This window comes from Sceloporus undulatus, chromosome 1 (assembly GCF_019175285.1).
Source record: "Sceloporus undulatus isolate JIND9_A2432 ecotype Alabama chromosome 1, SceUnd_v1.1, whole genome shotgun sequence".
Taxonomy (NCBI): Eukaryota; Metazoa; Chordata; class Lepidosauria; order Squamata; family Phrynosomatidae; genus Sceloporus; species Sceloporus undulatus.
The window spans coordinates 341,051,575-341,069,749 of NC_056522.1; the positions used below are offsets into that span (position 1 = coordinate 341,051,575).

Below are 18,175 nucleotides of genomic sequence, written 5' to 3' on the forward strand. Positions count from 1 at the left end.
GACCAAGGCTAAATATCCTGATCAGCCATGGAAACTCACTGAGTGGCCTTGGGCAAATCAAACTCTCTCAGTCTTAGAAGAAGGCAATGGCAAACCCTCTCTGAATAAATCTTGCCAAGAAACTCTTGTGATAGGCTTGCCTTTCTTGTTAACTACCACCAAGTCAACTTCTGATGACCTCATGAATGAGAGACCTTCAAGTCACCCTATCATGAGCAGCCCAGCTCAGGTCTTGCAGAATCGGGGCAGTGGCTTCTCTGATTGAGTCTATCCACCTGGAAGTCAGTCTTCCTCTTTTCCTACTGCCTTCTATTTTACCAAGCATTCTTGTCTTTTATAGTGAGTCATTTCTTCTCATGATATGTCAACTTGGCTTCTAGGAAGAATTCAGCCTTGATTTCTTCTAGGACTTAATTTGTCTTTTTAGCAGTCCATGGTATCTGTTCAACTCTATTTAAACTATTAAACTATTTAAAATGTTTACTTTTTAAAATACATTTATATTTCATTGTTGATTTAATTCAAAACATGTTTCCATCTCCCAGCACCAAAATTAATTCCCGGAAGAAATACAAAGATTAGGTACAAATTCTAGGTAAAAGCGCAGGTGAATGTTGATTTCTTCTTTCTGTCTTTTTGGAGGCTAATGGATCATTAAAGATACTTAACCTTGCATGGAATGGCTTTGGAAATGAAGGTGCTCTGGCCCTTGGAGAAGCTCTCAAGGTCAACATGGTGCTAACTGAACTGGATATCAGCAACAATCACATCAACAACGAGGGGACTGTAAAGCTGTGCAAGGGCTTAGAAGTTAATGGAAGCCTTAGAATCTTGAAGGTAGGATTTTATTTCCTTAGCTGATCTGGAATTGAGCTCAAGCTGTGTGAGCTATATGTGACATCACTGCTGTTTTGTGCAACTCCTGAGCTGTTGACAGAAATAGAAATACAAAATATTCTTCTTTTTTAAAATGTTTGTAGAGCTCAGGGCTCCAGGGACTTATTTGAAAATGATGGCAGTAAAAATACTGTAGAGTAAAGAGGAAGGAAAATAAGAAAGACCTGAAAGATCACAATGTTTTAATGATGTTGTGATTTTGTACCTCTATCACTATAGCTGAAAAAGGTTATTTTCTACATTGATTTGGATTTTGATAGAGATAGGGTTGCCAGCTGGTCCGGAGAAGGGGGAGTGTAATGGCCTTTAAAATAAAAATAAGAAAGTGTCTACTATTGTTTTTGGGTTAATGCGAGTCATTTTGCTTCTGGGTTTGCCAGAAGCAAATGGACCGGTTCCTTGACTCCCTTACTAGTTCTCACTTAGGTATCAGATTGGATCACACTGAAGTCTCAGTTGAAGTTATTTCAATATATAGCACGAACAATTCCAAAATAAATCCACCATTTTAACAGATGTTCCTTTACAGCCACTATGTTCAGAAATTTTATTTATTTATTTCCCACATTTACCCAGTCTAGGGAATTAAGGAGGCTTACAAAAGTTAAATATTCATTTTTACTAAAATCATACAACCGTTAAAATGTAATTCATCTATCAATAGTATTAAAAATAATTTACAAGCATACAATTAAAAGCAATTTAAATATGAAGATTAGGAGTGGAGCTCAGATGGGTGATGAAATTCCATATTTTCCCTCTTGAGCCAAGTAAGCTGGTAGTGTTAACCCTTAGACATACAATAATTCATGATGCTCTAAAAATCCAATGCTTACAGAATATTCTATTTAATTATGAATGTATTAGTTACATTATAGCCTGCATTTCCTCCAGTGAGATAAAGCAGGCATGCAGGGCTCTACATCTTTCCATTTTATCTGCACAGCAACCCTATGAGGAACACCAGGCTGAGGAAGAGAAAATGAATAGTCCAAAGTCTCGCAATGAATTTCCTGGCTCTGTGGAGATGTGAACTGGTATTACTATGCCCACGGGTTCCCCTCCTCTTTTGATATCAGAGATGTAATAAAACAAAGCTGGGCGACCCCTCCATAACCCCAATTGTGGAAGCCATAACCAAAGAGGCTAGTAAACAGGAGATACATGGGGGGGGGGGCTCAGATTGATGAATGGATTTTGGATTCATAAAGAACAAAGGGCTACAGATATGGTAAACAAAATCTGGGAGATCTTGCGCATTAATTGTCTCTGTCTGGAAATGCGCATCCATCGCTTCCATTCACACTCTGTTATTACTACCTTGGAAAACTCTTTCAAAATAACCTGAACTACTTCAAAGTGAATCCAAACCCATTTCAAAGTCATTCCAGGACTACTTGGTCTTTTCAGTCCCTTGGATTCTGCCTCAAGGCATGAATTTACTATAAATATGGGTACCCTTTCATTGTGTCTTTGGCTTAGGCCAGCAAATAGCAATATCAAGTACATTTCTATCCCACTTATCAGTGCACTTAAGCATTCCCTAAGCAGTTTACAATGTGTAAGCTAATTGCCCCCAATAAGCTGAGTACTCATTTTAGCGAGCTATAGAAGGATGCCAGGCTGAGTTGACCCTGAGTCCCTAACTAGTATTGTACTCAGAACCTTATGGCTGTGAGTGAGTGGCTGCAGTACAGGCATTTAATCACTGCACCACCAGGGCTCCTAATAATATGCAGAATAAGCTCCAAATAAGCAGAATATCTGCTGGTTTGCTAGGCTAGCACCTCTTTTGCTTGACACCCTCCATTGCTAAAGGAGCGATTGAGTCCTTCTTTCATTTCCAGACTAACAGCAATTCGGAACCAGGATCCATTCAGGTGCAGTATCCCCATTAGTGATGCCTTACTCTGTTCCAGTCTAACACTTTGATTTCTCTAGTCCTTGTGTACGTGCATGGTTGTTTGTTTTTGTTCTCTGGAAACTTGCCTCTGGATTTCTGTATACTTTGGGATCCTGATCCTGTAAAGCTGGGATAGATCCCCAAGACCAAGTTACCCCAGCCACTCTAAATCTACCAGTTTGAGCTAATTATTACTTCCTTTAAATTCAGATTAGTTTTAGAGTGTCTTCTTTGAACACATTAGATTTAGGGTAACACTGGATTAATCCGATTCCAACCTAGAGCACTAAACCAGGCATGGGCAACCTGTGGCCCTCCATTTGTTGTTGTACTGTACATCCCATAAGCCCTTACTAGCATAGCAAATGATCAGGGCCTGATGGGAGTGGCACTCAAACAATATTTAGTGGGTCACACATCCCCCCATAACTCTCCTCTAACCACTACACCACACTAGCTCATTTAAAAAGCAAAAGTATTTTACAGTTCAAATTCTGCTTCTATAGAGCAGACAGCAGAGGGAAGGAATAAGCCAATTCTGCCTGTTGTAGCACCAAGGAGCTGCCTAGTAATGCCAGGCATAGGATAGTAGTTGTGTAGTAGACCCACAGCTCACAGGCCTCAAGAGACAGGATGTTTTGATTAGCAAGGATGGTGGCATCATTTGACAACAACCCCAAGCTTGTTTGCATTACTCATCATTGCATTTCTGAGTACAGAAATGGATTTTCCCAGCAATAATATATTGCTGAAAACAGCATATATTGTAATATATTGTCTAAATTAGTGTTTGTATGTGTGTACACACAAGCACACATTTGGAACATTGCTGTCTTCATTTTTTGAACTCAGATTGGGGGTCTTGCTATAGGAACTAGCATGCACTTCAATATTTATCATCATAACACAGAAGAGTAATGACATAATTTGTCCATGCTGAACACTGCAGACAGCACTCCAGGTAGCTATGGCCTATTGCTCCTTCTGTTTCCATCTCCTAGGGGTCCTTTTTCCTTCTATCATCTGTCAATGGCAGTGAATTGCAAGTGCTTTCCACTTGCTTACAAGCATCCATGCTGCTCATAGCTCTGTTATTCTGACTTCATTGTTGTGTGCCTTCAAGTCATTTTTGACTTATGGCAATCCTAAAATGAACATTGGGTTTCCTTGACAAGATTTATTCAGAACAGGTTCACCTTTTGCCTTCCTGTGATGCTGAAAAATTGTGAATTGCCTAAGATGAGTTTCCATGTCCAAGTGCGGATTCAGTCTCTGACCTCTAGAGTTAAAGTTCAATGTTTGATCCACTACACCACCCTTATTTCCACACTCCCATTTTATAGATTGAGAATTGAGACCAACAGCTCATGAATTGGCCAAGACCATACTACATTTGTGGCATAACTTGGATAAGCCCAACTTTCTGATTCAAGGCATCTCTTAGCCTCAGGACCGTGGTATACTCACAGTACATTCATTTCAATAGTCAGCTAATCAACTATTTCTTTTCCTCACAGATGTCTCATAATCCCGTGACAGTAGAGGGCGCGATTGCTCTAGTCACAGCTGTTAGGAAGAATTCAAAATCCAGAATGGAAGAAATCAACATCTCAGTAAGAGGAGCCTAGGGGTGGGATAATTCAGAAATATATATGTAGCCCTTGAACTTTATAATGTTGAAATCTCCATAAAATCTTTCATGATCTGTCTTTGAGCAGCCTTTTCCATATCAGCCCAGAGGTGAATGAGCTGAGGAGTTTCAGTCTGACAGCTCTTCAGTTTCCTCAGTGATACAAATATATTGCAACATTTTCTCCATACATCAAAAGCAGTGGCTCATAGCAAGGATACCTGATGACAACCAGAAAGAGAAAAGTTACAGAATGTCTGTTCTTCATATTTAATTTTCCTCCTATTTACTTTTAAGTACCTACCAACTTGCTCAATGGTATTAACTTTCAAGTAAGTGCATAGGATTCAAGACAAAAATACATTGGATAAAATTACAATTGGATTATTCTGCCTTTGGAACACAATAAATTTTAACAGAAAGGATTCCATGAGGCTAAGTGAAGGAGATCACCGGTGTGGTTTTGGAGGTGCTTTGTGGATGAGATTTGGCTAACAGGGGGGATATTTGCCTCCTCATACTACATGAGGATTGACACACTCATAGAGTTATATCAATAGCCCCTATTGTACCTCAGAGTATCTCACAACTGATGAATATTTCTGTTGCCCCTCTGCCCCATTACTAACTTTAGGCCATTTGTGCAACATTGTGTTTTTCTGAGCAGCAGTGGATTCCACTTTGCAGAGATAACAACTCTGCTCCTGTTTCTAGGATTCTTGAAAGAGAAACAAGGGGTTCTAAGGGAAAACCAGGGGTTCCTGTCTCTCTTAACTCACTGATTCACTTTTGGGAAAGCACTATGTGTGCTGCAGTTCACCAAAAGGACAGAAAATGTTACAAGTGGAGTGCAACCATGCTAGCTTTAAGGTCTATGTGCTTACAGGGAGCAAGGTAGGTTGGATCTCCTGGAGTTTTCTCTCTTTATCTTGCCTAATCTGTCTCTTCCTTCCCAACTACAGGCATTCTCAGAACAATTTCATTTCCTTCTGTTCTCAATCTAGAATCTCTTTTTCTTTGACCTGTAGCTAGCCATAGCACCCCGAGCTTGTATCTCTGTCGGTAGATGTAATACCTATAATAAACATATTTACCTTTTACTCAAAACAGTTTGGGTGTTTATTCCAACACATCTTTGGGTGCAGAAATTAGCTTTCCAAGGATCTTTAGTCCTGTAAATTTAAGAAGATTTCCACTTTTCCATCTTGCAAATATTTGCTTCATAGAATATGGACCTCATTTGCTAAAACTGCAAAAGGCTAAATAAAAATTATGTATGAAACCACAAGGTTCCCCATGACTAGCAAACTTAAAATACATTTAGCAAATTAGCAAGAGGTGGTGGTAGGGGGAGAGAATGGAGTCAGACAAAGAAAATGAAAACATTTCTGGAATTATGTGTGTAAATTTGTATGGATGGCAAAATCCATATTTCTAGATGTTGAGTTTGGACTCAGAATTTGGATTTATATAAATTACCGTAGTTACAATGTAATCCTAACTCAAAAATAGGGCATCTAGAGTGGATTAGGAGAAGGTTTACACTACAGTGGTACCCCGGGATACGAATGCGCCGGGTTACGAATTTTTCGGGATACGAAAAAATCCCATAGGGATTTATTGCTTCGGCTTACGAAGGTTTCTTCGGGTTACGAAAAAACCGCGGCGCTATTTTCCGCCACCGGAGGGCAGCAGAGAGCTATTTTTCCATTAGCGCCTATGGGAATTCGGCTTACGAAGGTATTTCGGGTTACGAAATTAACCGCGGAACGAATTAATTTCGTAACCCGGGGTACCACTGTATTGGTTAGTTGGTTGGGTGGTTGACTGACTGACTGACTGACTGACTGACTGATTGATTGCATGGCACAGCCCAGGATCTGGGACATGTAAACCAGCCTGAACAGATGTGTGCTCTAGGGTTCTTATTCCAATAGGCCTATATGTAGGAATGGGATTCCTTCTGTCTGTGTTAAGGCCAGTCTCTTGTCTGCTCTGTTTCAGAATGTGCTGGTGAATGACAGCTTCATCAAGCTGCTTGATTTAGTTTCAGAGATACGTCCTGAGCTGGATGTCATATACGGAGGAGTTGGAGGCCACATTGCCATGAAAACAGAAAGACGTCCAGATGCTATGAAAGTGATTCAGGTGAGAGTATCTTCAGTCTCTCTTACAATGAATGCATTTTTATCCTTGTCATTTCAGGAGCTCCTTTACAGCAGGACTTCACACTGTAGGGCCCACTGTGCAGTGATGAGAAAGCCCCCCAAAAAAGAAGGGCTGGGTTTTCCCATTAGGAAACAAACAAATTCCCTTTTAAAAAAACCCAAAAAGCTTCCTCCCCATCCCCATAAGACAATTTTAAGGATGTGGAATAATACACATTTCCATCTAAAGGTGAGTTATCCCCATAAGATCATTAAATCCAAGGTCTAAAATTATCCTAGCACATCAGCTATGGGGAAAGGATTCACACTAGCAATGACAAAAAGAATAAACTTGCTTTCTTTAGATCAAATTCAGTTTTTGGAGCAGTAACTCCATATTAGTTGTTCACATACATCTTACCTTAAGGCTGCACTACTGTTGCAGAAACATTGGACAGAATCCTGACATTGTCTTATGCATGCATTAAGTTTCTCAACAAAGTGGTTGGACACTTTTGTGTAAAGTGCAGTGTCCATATGTATTTCATGATCAGGAAAGCAGAGTTGTACACACAGAGTCATTGCATGTCTGCTTCCATACTTGCTATCAACATAACAGTTGTGAAATACAGTCATGGCGTAACTCTGCATGCAAAGGTTCACACTACGCAACTCTGATGTAGGATTGCACCCACTATATTTTGAAGTAGGAGTAACATGCCAATTGACTTTTCTTTCTTTTTTTAGCTCAAATGAAAACATAAAAACAGTTAATGGGATGGGTAGTCTAAGTTCCTCCCTCCCATGCATGCTGGTTTTGACCCAGATTTGGGCAATCATGCTTTAGTAGAGATATATTTAAAGGAATGTTATACTGTAGAATACATAGGTTACAAAATTTCAAGCCATCATGGATAGCAACTCTGCCTGTCTGTGACTGCTGCCACACTGCAGAAATAATAGAGTTTAATACCACTTTAACTTCCATGGCTCAGTGCTATGGAATCCTGAGATCTGTAATTTGGTGGGGCACCAGAGCTCTATGACAGGGAAGGTTAAATAGTTCACAAAACTACAAATCCCAGAATTACATGCATTGAGTCATGGCAGCTAAAGTGTGTCATATTGCTTTATTTCTGCAGTGTGGCAGCAGTCTAGCTGTCCTTTGGGTCCTTTTTCTATTCCACTGTTCTTCACCAAGGGTGTCTCCCAGCAAAATCACCTACCTGATTTCACTCTACTATGGAAAGACAAACATGCTCCATATAGTCACAAAAATTTCACGAATCCCTTCAGTTTCCAAAGCAACAGCTGTGATGGCTGTCTCCTGTCATCACCTACTGTCTCTATTGAATGGCTCAAACTAGATCTGTTTTTATTCAGCCTTTAAGCTAAGTATTTACAGTCATCTGTTGCATGAGAAGTTGAGTGTAAAGTCATTACACTCAGAATAATAGCATTACTTCTCTATATAGGCCATGGTTTTTATATCAGCTGGAAGAGGTGATGATATTACACTCATCCCTCCATATCTGAGGCTTTAATATTTGCGGATCTGATTATTTATGGATTTGATTAATATGTTCTCTCTAGGACTATCTAAGTCCTCCAGTGCAACTTTATGGTCAACTTTAACTAAAAGTTGCACTGAAAGACCCAGAGATTCCTACAGAGAATACTCTACTAGGCATTTGTAGTTCCTCCAGTGCAGTCCTATGGTCATTGTCCGTCGGACGTTGACCACAGAGTTGCACTGGAGGACCTAGAGATTCCTAGAGAGAATACACTACTAAGCATTTGTAGCTCCTCCGGTGCAGTTATATGGTCAGTGTCTGACGTTGATCACAGAGTTGCACTGGAGGACCTAGATATTTCTAGAGAGGTGTCCTCTCAGGTAAAAATGTGGTGTTTTTGTTATTTGCAGTTTTTCCATATTCACGGGAGTCTAGCAAATATGGAAGGACAAGTGTACTTGGTATTCCTTACCACTTATGATATTTCAGAAGATTGGGGGTTCAACTTCAGAAAGGCAGATATGTTGCTATTTTAAACATTCTCAGGGTTTTTTTTATAAAAAAAACAGCTATTAGTGTAATGTTGCAAAAAAAGAAGTACTCTGTATGTAAAATACTGCATATTCACCTTCTGGCATGGAAAAAGACCCCTGTTACAAACTCTCTGAATAGCTACTGCCAGTTAATGTAAACAGAATTGAGCTAGATGGATCAGTGGTTTGATACAATATAAATCAGCCAGTTTTATTGCATATAATTATAGCACCTTATAATTTTACCAGAAAAACAAAGAAAAGGAGGGAAAGAATTTACTAATCAAACTGATTCATTTTGTGTACAATTTAAACTAATAAGTTTTAAAAGCTTTGCTCCAATTCCTTTGGCACCAACAGCAAATAAATCTATTTGATTCAATAACATGAAGATCTCAGAATTCAAAGACATAGGACTTTATCACACAGGAGGCAAGCACCCGCATCCTGTAAATCAATTGCTATTTAAATCCTGTTAATATTCCACAATAAAGGGAGTGTTTTCAAATGATGCCCCATGACATCGCCATTCACCCATGAATAAAGCAGTAAAATCATGCCACTTTCCATTCACAGAAAAATCCCATGAAAGAATGCCAGAATAATGATGATGTTGTCTGAAAACAATCCTGTTGTTGCAGGATATTCACAGATTTAATGGTGCTTGCCTCCTGTGTGATAAAGGCCATAGCCATGTTAGTCAGGAAAATCAGTATGCAATGGGATCTTGTAGCACCTTGGAAACCAACTGAAAGTAGTTGGTTTTTTGTGGGGTTTTTGGGCTATGTGGCCATGTTCTAGAAGAGTTTCTTCCTGACGTTTTGTCAGCATCTGTGGCTAGCATCTTCCCAGGCTCACACAGTACACACACACACACACAACTTTTTCCAGGCAAGCATTCTCTGAAGATGCCAGCCACAGATGCTGATGAAACGTCAGGAAGAAACTCTTCTAGAACATGGCCACATAGCCCGAAAAACCCACCAAAAACTATGGATGTTGGCCATGAAAGCCTTCGACTTCACAAAGTAGTTGGTATTATGAGCTTTCATAGACATGAGCCTATTGATATGATAAGTCAGGTCAAGTCTACAAAAATTCATGCTACCAATTTCTTTCTTTCAGTTAACATGCAGATCTCAGTAAATACAACTTGACTTTTCCTAATTTCAAAATCAGGCAGTCCTTACAAGCTTCACCAGATGGTGCTGTTGGGTTAGATAATACTATTACTTTTGGAGAGCAAATGATGTTCTGCAGCTTGACTTGCTCATATTTCCTACACCTTGAGCACAATGCTCAGAAGTACCTAGTTACAATTCTAAGTAGTATGTAATTAATTCCTTCCTGAAATAAATAGACTTGACTAAGTTGCACAATGATTATACAGTATGTTAATGTGTGATAATATCACTCATACTGTAACTAATGTTGTGGCTACTTTTATAGTTAAAGGGCTGCATCCTTACTAAATGAAGGAGGAGGAATATAGTATGTGGTACAAAGGCTGGCTTCTGCTTCTGTCCTGCCCTACTCTTTCATGCTTTATTGAGGGTGTTTAGGCTAATAACATGATATAAGCACCATACCACCCAGTGCATATCAGATCTGCTCCATTTCAGAAGCTAAAGCAATGAGGGATTGTTGTTAGTTTCTTTGATTCAACTTTGACTCATGGTGACCCTGTGGATGAGATAGCTCCAAGGCTCCCTATTCTCTACCTCTCTGTTCAGGTCCTGCAGGTACAGGCCTGTAGTCTCTTTGACTGGGTGTAACCATCTGGTGTTCAGTCTTCCCCTCTTTCTACTGTCTTCCACCTTTCCCAGCATCGTTGTCTTTTCTAATTATTCATTTTTCCTTACAATGTGGCCCACAGCCTCAATTCAGTCATCTTGGCTTCCAGAGAGAGTTCAGATTTTATCTGTTTTAGAACCTATTTGTCTTTGCCAACCATGGTATTCTCAGTACTCGCTGACTTTTTAAAAATGTCTTTACTTTTTATGTTCTTGTCCAGTTCTTTCATAGATGCCTTTCTCAATCCCAGGCCTAGAACACCCAGGCAAAACAAGGCAGACTCTGGCCACTTTGACGGCATGACCTTCAAATGATGCATGCCCCAAAGAAGTCAGAAAATGCTCCCACACCACTGTTTCATGTTGAATCTGGAATCCTATTTTTCTTACCTGAAATTAATGATGAGGACACAGCGACTGCCAAAATCCATCAGCATTGACCTGATTATAATTGAAGCTTGGCTGCAGGGAAGGGAGGGGAAAGGTGTTGCTGTGTAAACATGCCAGTGCTGCAGCAGCATCTGCCACAGGTGGCCCAGGAAGTGTGGAGGGACCAGGCTGATGGACTAATAGCAACATCAATGGCAAGTACATACCACTTAGTATAATAAGTGGTTTACAATGTGTAAGCTAATTGCCCTCAACAAGCTGGGTACTCATTTTAGTGACCAATGGAAGGATGCAAGGCTGAGTGGATCCTGGCCCTCTGCCTGGAATTGAACTCACAACCTTGTGGCTGTGAAGGGCTGCAGTACCAGCATTTAACCACTACACTACCAGGACTTAACAAATGAGGAAGAAGCTGGAGAGGCAGACAAGTGAAGGCCACTGCCACTCCATGTCTCCTCCCGGACTATGCTGCAGGCCCCCTCCAGGGCTACTGCCACTGGGACAGCCTGGTAAGCCATCTTCAGGATCATCAGTGCCCACTCCTCTCCCTCACCTGGTGACTGCGCCAAAGGCTAAAGAGGAGGAAGATGCAGCTACAACATTAGTTACACCATAGAAAGATGAGAATAGCTCACTCAACCCTGGAGAGAGCCAGAGAAGGACTGCCACCGCCACCCCCAAGTCCACCACTGCCGCCACTCCAGCGCTGACTGCCCTCCAGCAGCTGACTTCTGCAGCTACAGTCATCCAATCCTGAACCTGAGGTAGTGCAAACAGCACAAGCAGCATGGGATAGCATGAGTAGCCCAGGATAACACAAGCAGCACAAGGTAGCACTAGCAGCATAGAGGGGGTATTTGCATACAATTGGATCTGCATAATATGTACTCATGTAACATGCAGGCCACCTGTATACAACTGCAGCCTAAATCCCATGTTGGGACATATTGTTGCAAGAGGCTGGCATCCTTGTCATTTATAATTTCTATTAGTGCTAGCTGGAAAACATGCTCTTGTGCTAAGAGCCCCAAATACAAAACACAGCCATGAGGAATTCTTGAACAATATTGGGGGAGGGAAGCATGTGAAAGAAAGAAAGAAAATGGGCGTAGGTATTAGGGGCTTACCAAAAAAAGTAAGGAAGCACTGTTTTCATTTACAAAGAGTGCTTATTCTTTTCTTCTTCTTTTTTTTAAAGCATAGATTTCCTGATTACTCCTAATCAGCATCAGCAACAGCAAGCAGTGAACTGGATTAACATATTTCCCATTAATACATTGTCTAAGTGAAGCTGTATCATTCCACCAGCATCACCTCATAAAGCACACATAATGCATCTGGAGTGATGCAGGAGTGTCATTATTCAAACTGCACATTAGGAGAAGACATGAGAGCCTGACTGACCAACTACTGCTGCATCAAGTTTTGGCAGCTGGGAAAATTTTTGTTGAAAATATTTAAGGAGGATATTGCCGTCTTTTCTTTAATGATAAGCTCCCATTTCCAGTCCATCCATCATATGTTTCTTTCTTTCTCCTTTCCCCTAAAATATTAGTTTCTCTTGTACTGTCTGACCACTTGCACACCAGCCACTGCACCCTAAAAGTGCTGAAAAATTCAAGGCTGGGTCATGTTGCTTCTGTCCCAGCTTTTGGATTTATAAGTCCATCATCATAAAACAACTCAAACCTACCACACACTGTTAACAAGCTGAAAAAAATAAACCAGCAGCACTAAAATGATGTAAAATTTTCCCCCAGCAACTGAGAAAATGATAATCAAAGTGTCCTCCTCAAAGGCTGTCATAATAGCTTGGGTTTTAAAATTCACTTAAAAGAGAAAGCAGCACTGGTCTGGGGAGGGTGTTACATAAGAAGTGTACCTCTGATAAAATGACCAGCCTTGCTGCTCATCCTAACCAATCTATCTTTAGATTGAAGATTTTGGAGTGAGGTCTCATCCAGCCACTTAACCTGGTATGTAGAAAGGCTCATGCAGGAAGAAGCATTTTCCATCTTAATCTCCCAAAGCACAGAGAAAACCTATTATGTCGATTTAGTGACTGATCATCAAGCAGGGAGAAATCAGAAATGTGATGGATGTTGGACTAAAAACTGACATATCTATTTGAGGCATGCATAGGAAAGATTGTCTTACATAGCCTTGAAAAGCCTTTAAAGTTAAGAGATCATAAAAAAGAGCATCAATAGTGTCAGGAAGCCTAGCTTGTGTGGGATCATCAGGCATAAGATGATTTTAATAGCCTTATCACACTACTCTGTTATAGCACTATTATTCTACTTTAACTACCAGGGCAACATCTGATGGAATCCTGGGATTTCCAGTTTAGAGAAGGATATTTGGAATTCTTATCCAGAGAACCCTTGGGCCTCACTAAACTACAAACCCCGGAATCCCACAGGATGTTGATATGGCAGCTAAAGTTGAATATAGTGTTATAGCAGTGCAGAGAAACATTTTTTTTATTATTTTGGCAAAGCAGTTACATATTTTAAAAAATAAAGAATGAATAATCTGTAAGATTCTTGGTGATAAACGTCTCTAACCATGATATCATTATATCATAGAACAATGGCTACTTTTAAAAGAAGGAGTTCTATGAGAAGCTAGGTTACAAGAAAAAAATGACTAGCAAAAGTTACAGTAAGAGCAAATGAAAGCTCATGGCAGTACAAAGAATGGGAAAGGCTGCATCCAGAGCACTTGAGACTGCACAGTACAGTGCAAGAAAGAAAGCAGAGCACAGAAGCAATGGCTTGAACCAGGAACCATCTTTGGAGGGGAAAACAAAATACCACATTCACCAACCATCCAGCCTCGGATTATGGTTCTGATCCATTATTTACTGTCAGCTTTTTGCATCTACTGATTCTAGGGTGGTCTTGCAATTATAACAAGGTTCAACTGCCCCCAAATCAATGGCTGTATTTCTGGGGGGGGGGGGATAGCAGAATTGTTGCTGCTGCTGCTGCTGCTGCTGTTGTTGTTGTTTGCATTCAAGTAGTTTCCTGATCTCTGATCCTTTATGGCAACCCTAAAGTGAACCTATAATAAGGTTTTCTTGGCAAGTTTCTTCAGAGGGGGTTTGCCATTCCCATCCTCTGAGTTTGAAAGGGTGTGACTGGCCTAAGATCACTCAGATAGCTGAGCCAAGATTCAAATCCTGGTCTGCAGAGACATAGTCCAAAACTCAAATTACAACATCATGCTGGCTAATCTGTTTACAGATTATGAATTCATTCACCTCAGAGACAAGGGAGTTTATTGTATGCACCTTTCAGCTCGATCTGGGCACTGCAAGGGGTCAGGCTGGAACGGGGGGGGGGAGATGGGTTTTATCGCACACAAAATTGCTGCTGTGCTGCCACCTGACCATCACCCATCCTTCAGCCGTGCTCTGCTGACCGATCTTGGTAGTAATAGCAATAACAAGTACATTTCTATACCGCTTATCAGTGCATGTAAGTACTCCCTAAGCAGTTTACAAAGTGTAAGCTAATTGCCACCAACAAGCTGGGTACTCATTTTAGCAACCTCGGAAGGATGCAAGCTTGACTTGAGCTTGAGCCCCCTTGGCTGGTCTTGAACTGACAACCTTGTGGTTTGTGAGTGAGTGGCTGCAGTATAGGCATTTAACCACTGCGCCACCAGGGCTCCTGGTACTATGGAAAGCTTCTGTGGGAGCAAAATCGCCGGGAGAAGCATGGCTGGGGGACGGCTGATCGTTGGATGGCAGTGCAGCAGCAATTTTGTGTGTGATAAAACCCGTTTCCACCTGTTCCAGCCCAATCCTGTTCAGTGCCCGGATCGTCCAGTGCCTGAATCCCATCCAGTGCTAGGATCGGGCTGAAAAATGCATGTGATAAACTCAAAGGTATCTAACTTTGATAGTTGCATAAGGTGCTAAATTTGTAAGAATATCACAGTGCAAAGGCCAATCCAATATGTGCAAAACCAGGTCTGCTCACTAGTGTTTTGACAATGTTCTACATGTAGACAGAAGGGAGAAGAATAATTGAATTTTACCTGGGAGGCATGTTTCAACAAATAAGAAAAAGTACCTTTTATGTCAGAATTGGAAGATGCAAATGGAGTGGGAGATATAACTTGAATGTTCCAAAAAAGCAGATGATGCTATCTAGAGAAAGTGGTGGAGAGTTTAAAATTTATGTTCTCATTTGTGTTTCTTTTCTTTTCAATTGCTAGGACTATGTGGATACAAACAAGCTGAGACTCTGGGATTTCTTTAAGAATATGGACAAATATGGCAACATGAAGATTCCTGTGGCAGAGTTTCGGAGAGCTATGCTCCTGGTAGGATTCAAAACATAAAGCAGTTTGAACAGTTTAGTATTTCACATATTATGGTTTCCCACAATGATTCCTGTCAGTAGCAAATGCACAAGGAAGATGAGAGCTGTATGTTTGGAGGTTTCCAGCCCCTTCCCAGAAATATGTTTTCATGTTTTTATTTGTTTGTTTGTTTTTTATGGCTGAAACCAAAACCATTAAGCAAGAATGAAGCCAGTTTATATTTATAGTGTAGACATGCCCTCCACAGCACACACAACTTTCAGGATTCACAAACCTGTGTGTGCTTGAAAGAGTAATTACTGGAAACCAAGCAGGAGTTTTCATGTTACGGTAAATTCAGAAACTCAGGCTGCTGCCATACTGCAGAATTAATGCAGTTTGATACAACTGTAATGGCTCCATCGTATGGAATCCTGTGGATTGTAATGTGTTGTGGCACCAGAGCTCTCTGACAGAAGGCTAAATATCTCACAAAACTACAAATCCCAGAATTCCATAGAATTGAGCCATGGCAGTTAAAGGGGTGCCAGATAGCATTAATTCTGTAGTGTAGATGTAGCCTCAGTGAATGCTGGCATTTAAAAACAAACCAGATACAGTACTTTCAATGGATTATATGCCATTTTCATCTTCATTATTTACCAGTAAGCAATGATAGCTGCCAAAACCTGGCAGTGATAACTGGCTGTGGTAGTGGCAAGACTGGCTACTGAAACTAAAACTGAGAACTGAACATGGTCATTGATAGCAAAATAGAAGAGGGAGAGAGAGAGAGAGAGAGAGAGAAATAGTCAGTAGCATGGACAGGCACCTTTGGTGGGTACAAGAGTCAGTTTCTGCTCCTGGAAGTCTCTGGGGGCTGTGTGGACTGTTAAAAATTCAAGAAGAAGAAGAAGAAGCCACCGCCACCGTCACCAAGTCTAAGGATACACAGATATAGACAAAGATTTTAAAAAAGAAGCCAGAAATTAAGTTCAAGTTTTGAAAACCAGATTTTTAAAAATGTGGGTTTGATCACTGTGGATCTTATCCCATGGTTTACTAAAACTGATTTACCTCTATCTGGCTTAAAGCTTAATTTGGGTGGCATCCTAATGTATCAGAAGGTTTTTGCCACCAAATTTGCTGCTCGAATACAGCCCAGGTCCATTCCTCCAGGAGTGCTCCGGCAGCAATTTTCTTAAGCTGGAAAACCGCTTGATCCAAAAAGAGCCATGATGCGGACTCCTGGAAGCAGAGATGCACCCGGGCTGTATTCAGGCTGTAAATTCAGCAGCAAAAACCTTCTGATAAGATCAGGATGCTGCCCAAATTAAGATTTAAGGTGGATAGAGGTAAATCGATTTAGTAAGCCATGAAATAATTATTGTTTGCTACATAAAGGGAAGTGGGAGAAAGTAGGAGCAGCAAAAGCAGCTTTGGTGCTGCATCTTGCCCTGCCCCCACATCAATAGTTTTGACTTTTTTACTTTGTGGTTAAAGCAGTTGGGGACAGTGATTTAATTATGGGCAAACTGTGTTACCTTTGAATCAACACGATCTCTCCATTGATAGAATTAGAGAATGTTAGATTCTGAACTTCATAGAGCTGGAAGTGAATCCAAGGACTATCCAGTTTCCTGTCATGTAGAAATACATCTAAATCACTCCTTAGAGATTGCAATCCAACCTTTGTTTAAAGACCTCCAGTAAAAGAAACCCCATCACCTTCTGAAATAGTCCATTCCAATGTCATACATCTCTTACCATCAGGAAGTTCTTCCCAATGTTTGGGTGGAATTTCTTTTCTTTCAATTTGATTTCATTGGTTTGTGTCCTAATCTGAAACAGCAAAACACAATAACAATAGCAAGTACATTTCTATACCGCTTATCAGTGCACTTAAACACTCCCTAAGTGGTTTACTGTAAGCTAATTGCCCTCAACAATCTGGGTACTCATTTTAGTGTCCTATAGAAGGATGCTAGGCTGAGTTGACCCTGAGCCCTTTTGCTGGCATTGAACTCACAACCTTGTGGTTTGTGAGTGAGTGGCTGCAGTACAGGCATTTAACCACTGTGCCACCAGGGCTCCTGAGGATTCAACCTTCTAGATAATATCTTCATATTTAAAAGATGGCTATGTCACTTCTCAGTCTTCTCTTCCTCAGGCTAAACATACCCAGCTTCTTAAGCCATTATTTAGAAAATTTCTAGACCTTTCATAGCTTGTTTGCCCTCCTCTGGACATCTGTCAGCTTGTCAGTATCCTTTTAGAACTGTAGTGCCTAGAACTGGACATTATACTCCAGGTGAGGTTTGACTAAAGCATAATAAAGTTGTTTTTACCTCCCTTGAACTGGACATTATTCTCCCTTTGATGCAAACTACAATTGCATTAGCATCATACAGTTGACTCATGTTTAGCTTGTGGTTTACGGTACTAAGACCCCTAGATCTTTTCATGTGTAGTTGTCAAACCTATGCAAAAGATGCAGCTGTCAGATGATCGTATACATGACTTTACAAATTTAAACTGGCCTTATGAGAAAGTTGTTGAAGATGATATTGTGTATTATGTTAGTTCATAGACTTCCAGATATGATCAGCAAGTCCTATTGTATCATGGGAGCCCTCCTGCTTACTCGTCTGAACGAGATCCTGCACATCTTCCCTAGTGCCCTGCTGACATGGCATGGTGTCACCACTGCCCCCCTCTGTTACATAGCAACTTTTTCAGACACTAGATAAGACAACCAAGAGAAGTTATGAGCAGTCTCACTTTGCAGTATGCCCACAGAAAGGATATGGAATTGCCAAGACATAACTCCAGTCATATTATTTTTGTTCTGTCTCAAGCAATCAAAGATTTCCCTCAACCGGGAACAGGTCACAGAACTGGTACGTAAATTGGACCATGGCAGGACAGGCTATGTGGACTACAGGTAAGGATTATAGAAGTTTATATTGAGCATTATATTAATTACCTTTTGCCTTAGTTATTCAAAAATATTTAAAAGCATACAAATATTATTACCTAGATCAAAATATTAAA

The 18,175-nt window shown here is 40.6% G+C and overlaps 1 protein-coding gene across 1 annotated transcript in view; it reads left to right on the forward strand.

Annotated features, from left to right (window-relative positions):
• Window positions 1-18,175, forward strand: part of LRRC74A (leucine rich repeat containing 74A) — a 39,374-nt gene that overhangs the window by 20,644 nt on the left and 555 nt on the right. Inside the window, exons 9-13 of the mRNA XM_042463620.1 lie at window positions 643-837; window positions 4,318-4,413; window positions 6,435-6,578; window positions 15,035-15,142; window positions 17,980-18,065. Of these exons, the coding sequence (XP_042319554.1) occupies window positions 643-837; window positions 4,318-4,413; window positions 6,435-6,578; window positions 15,035-15,142; window positions 17,980-18,065 (629 nt within the window). The remainder of the gene's footprint in view (window positions 1-642; window positions 838-4,317; window positions 4,414-6,434; window positions 6,579-15,034; window positions 15,143-17,979; window positions 18,066-18,175) is intronic.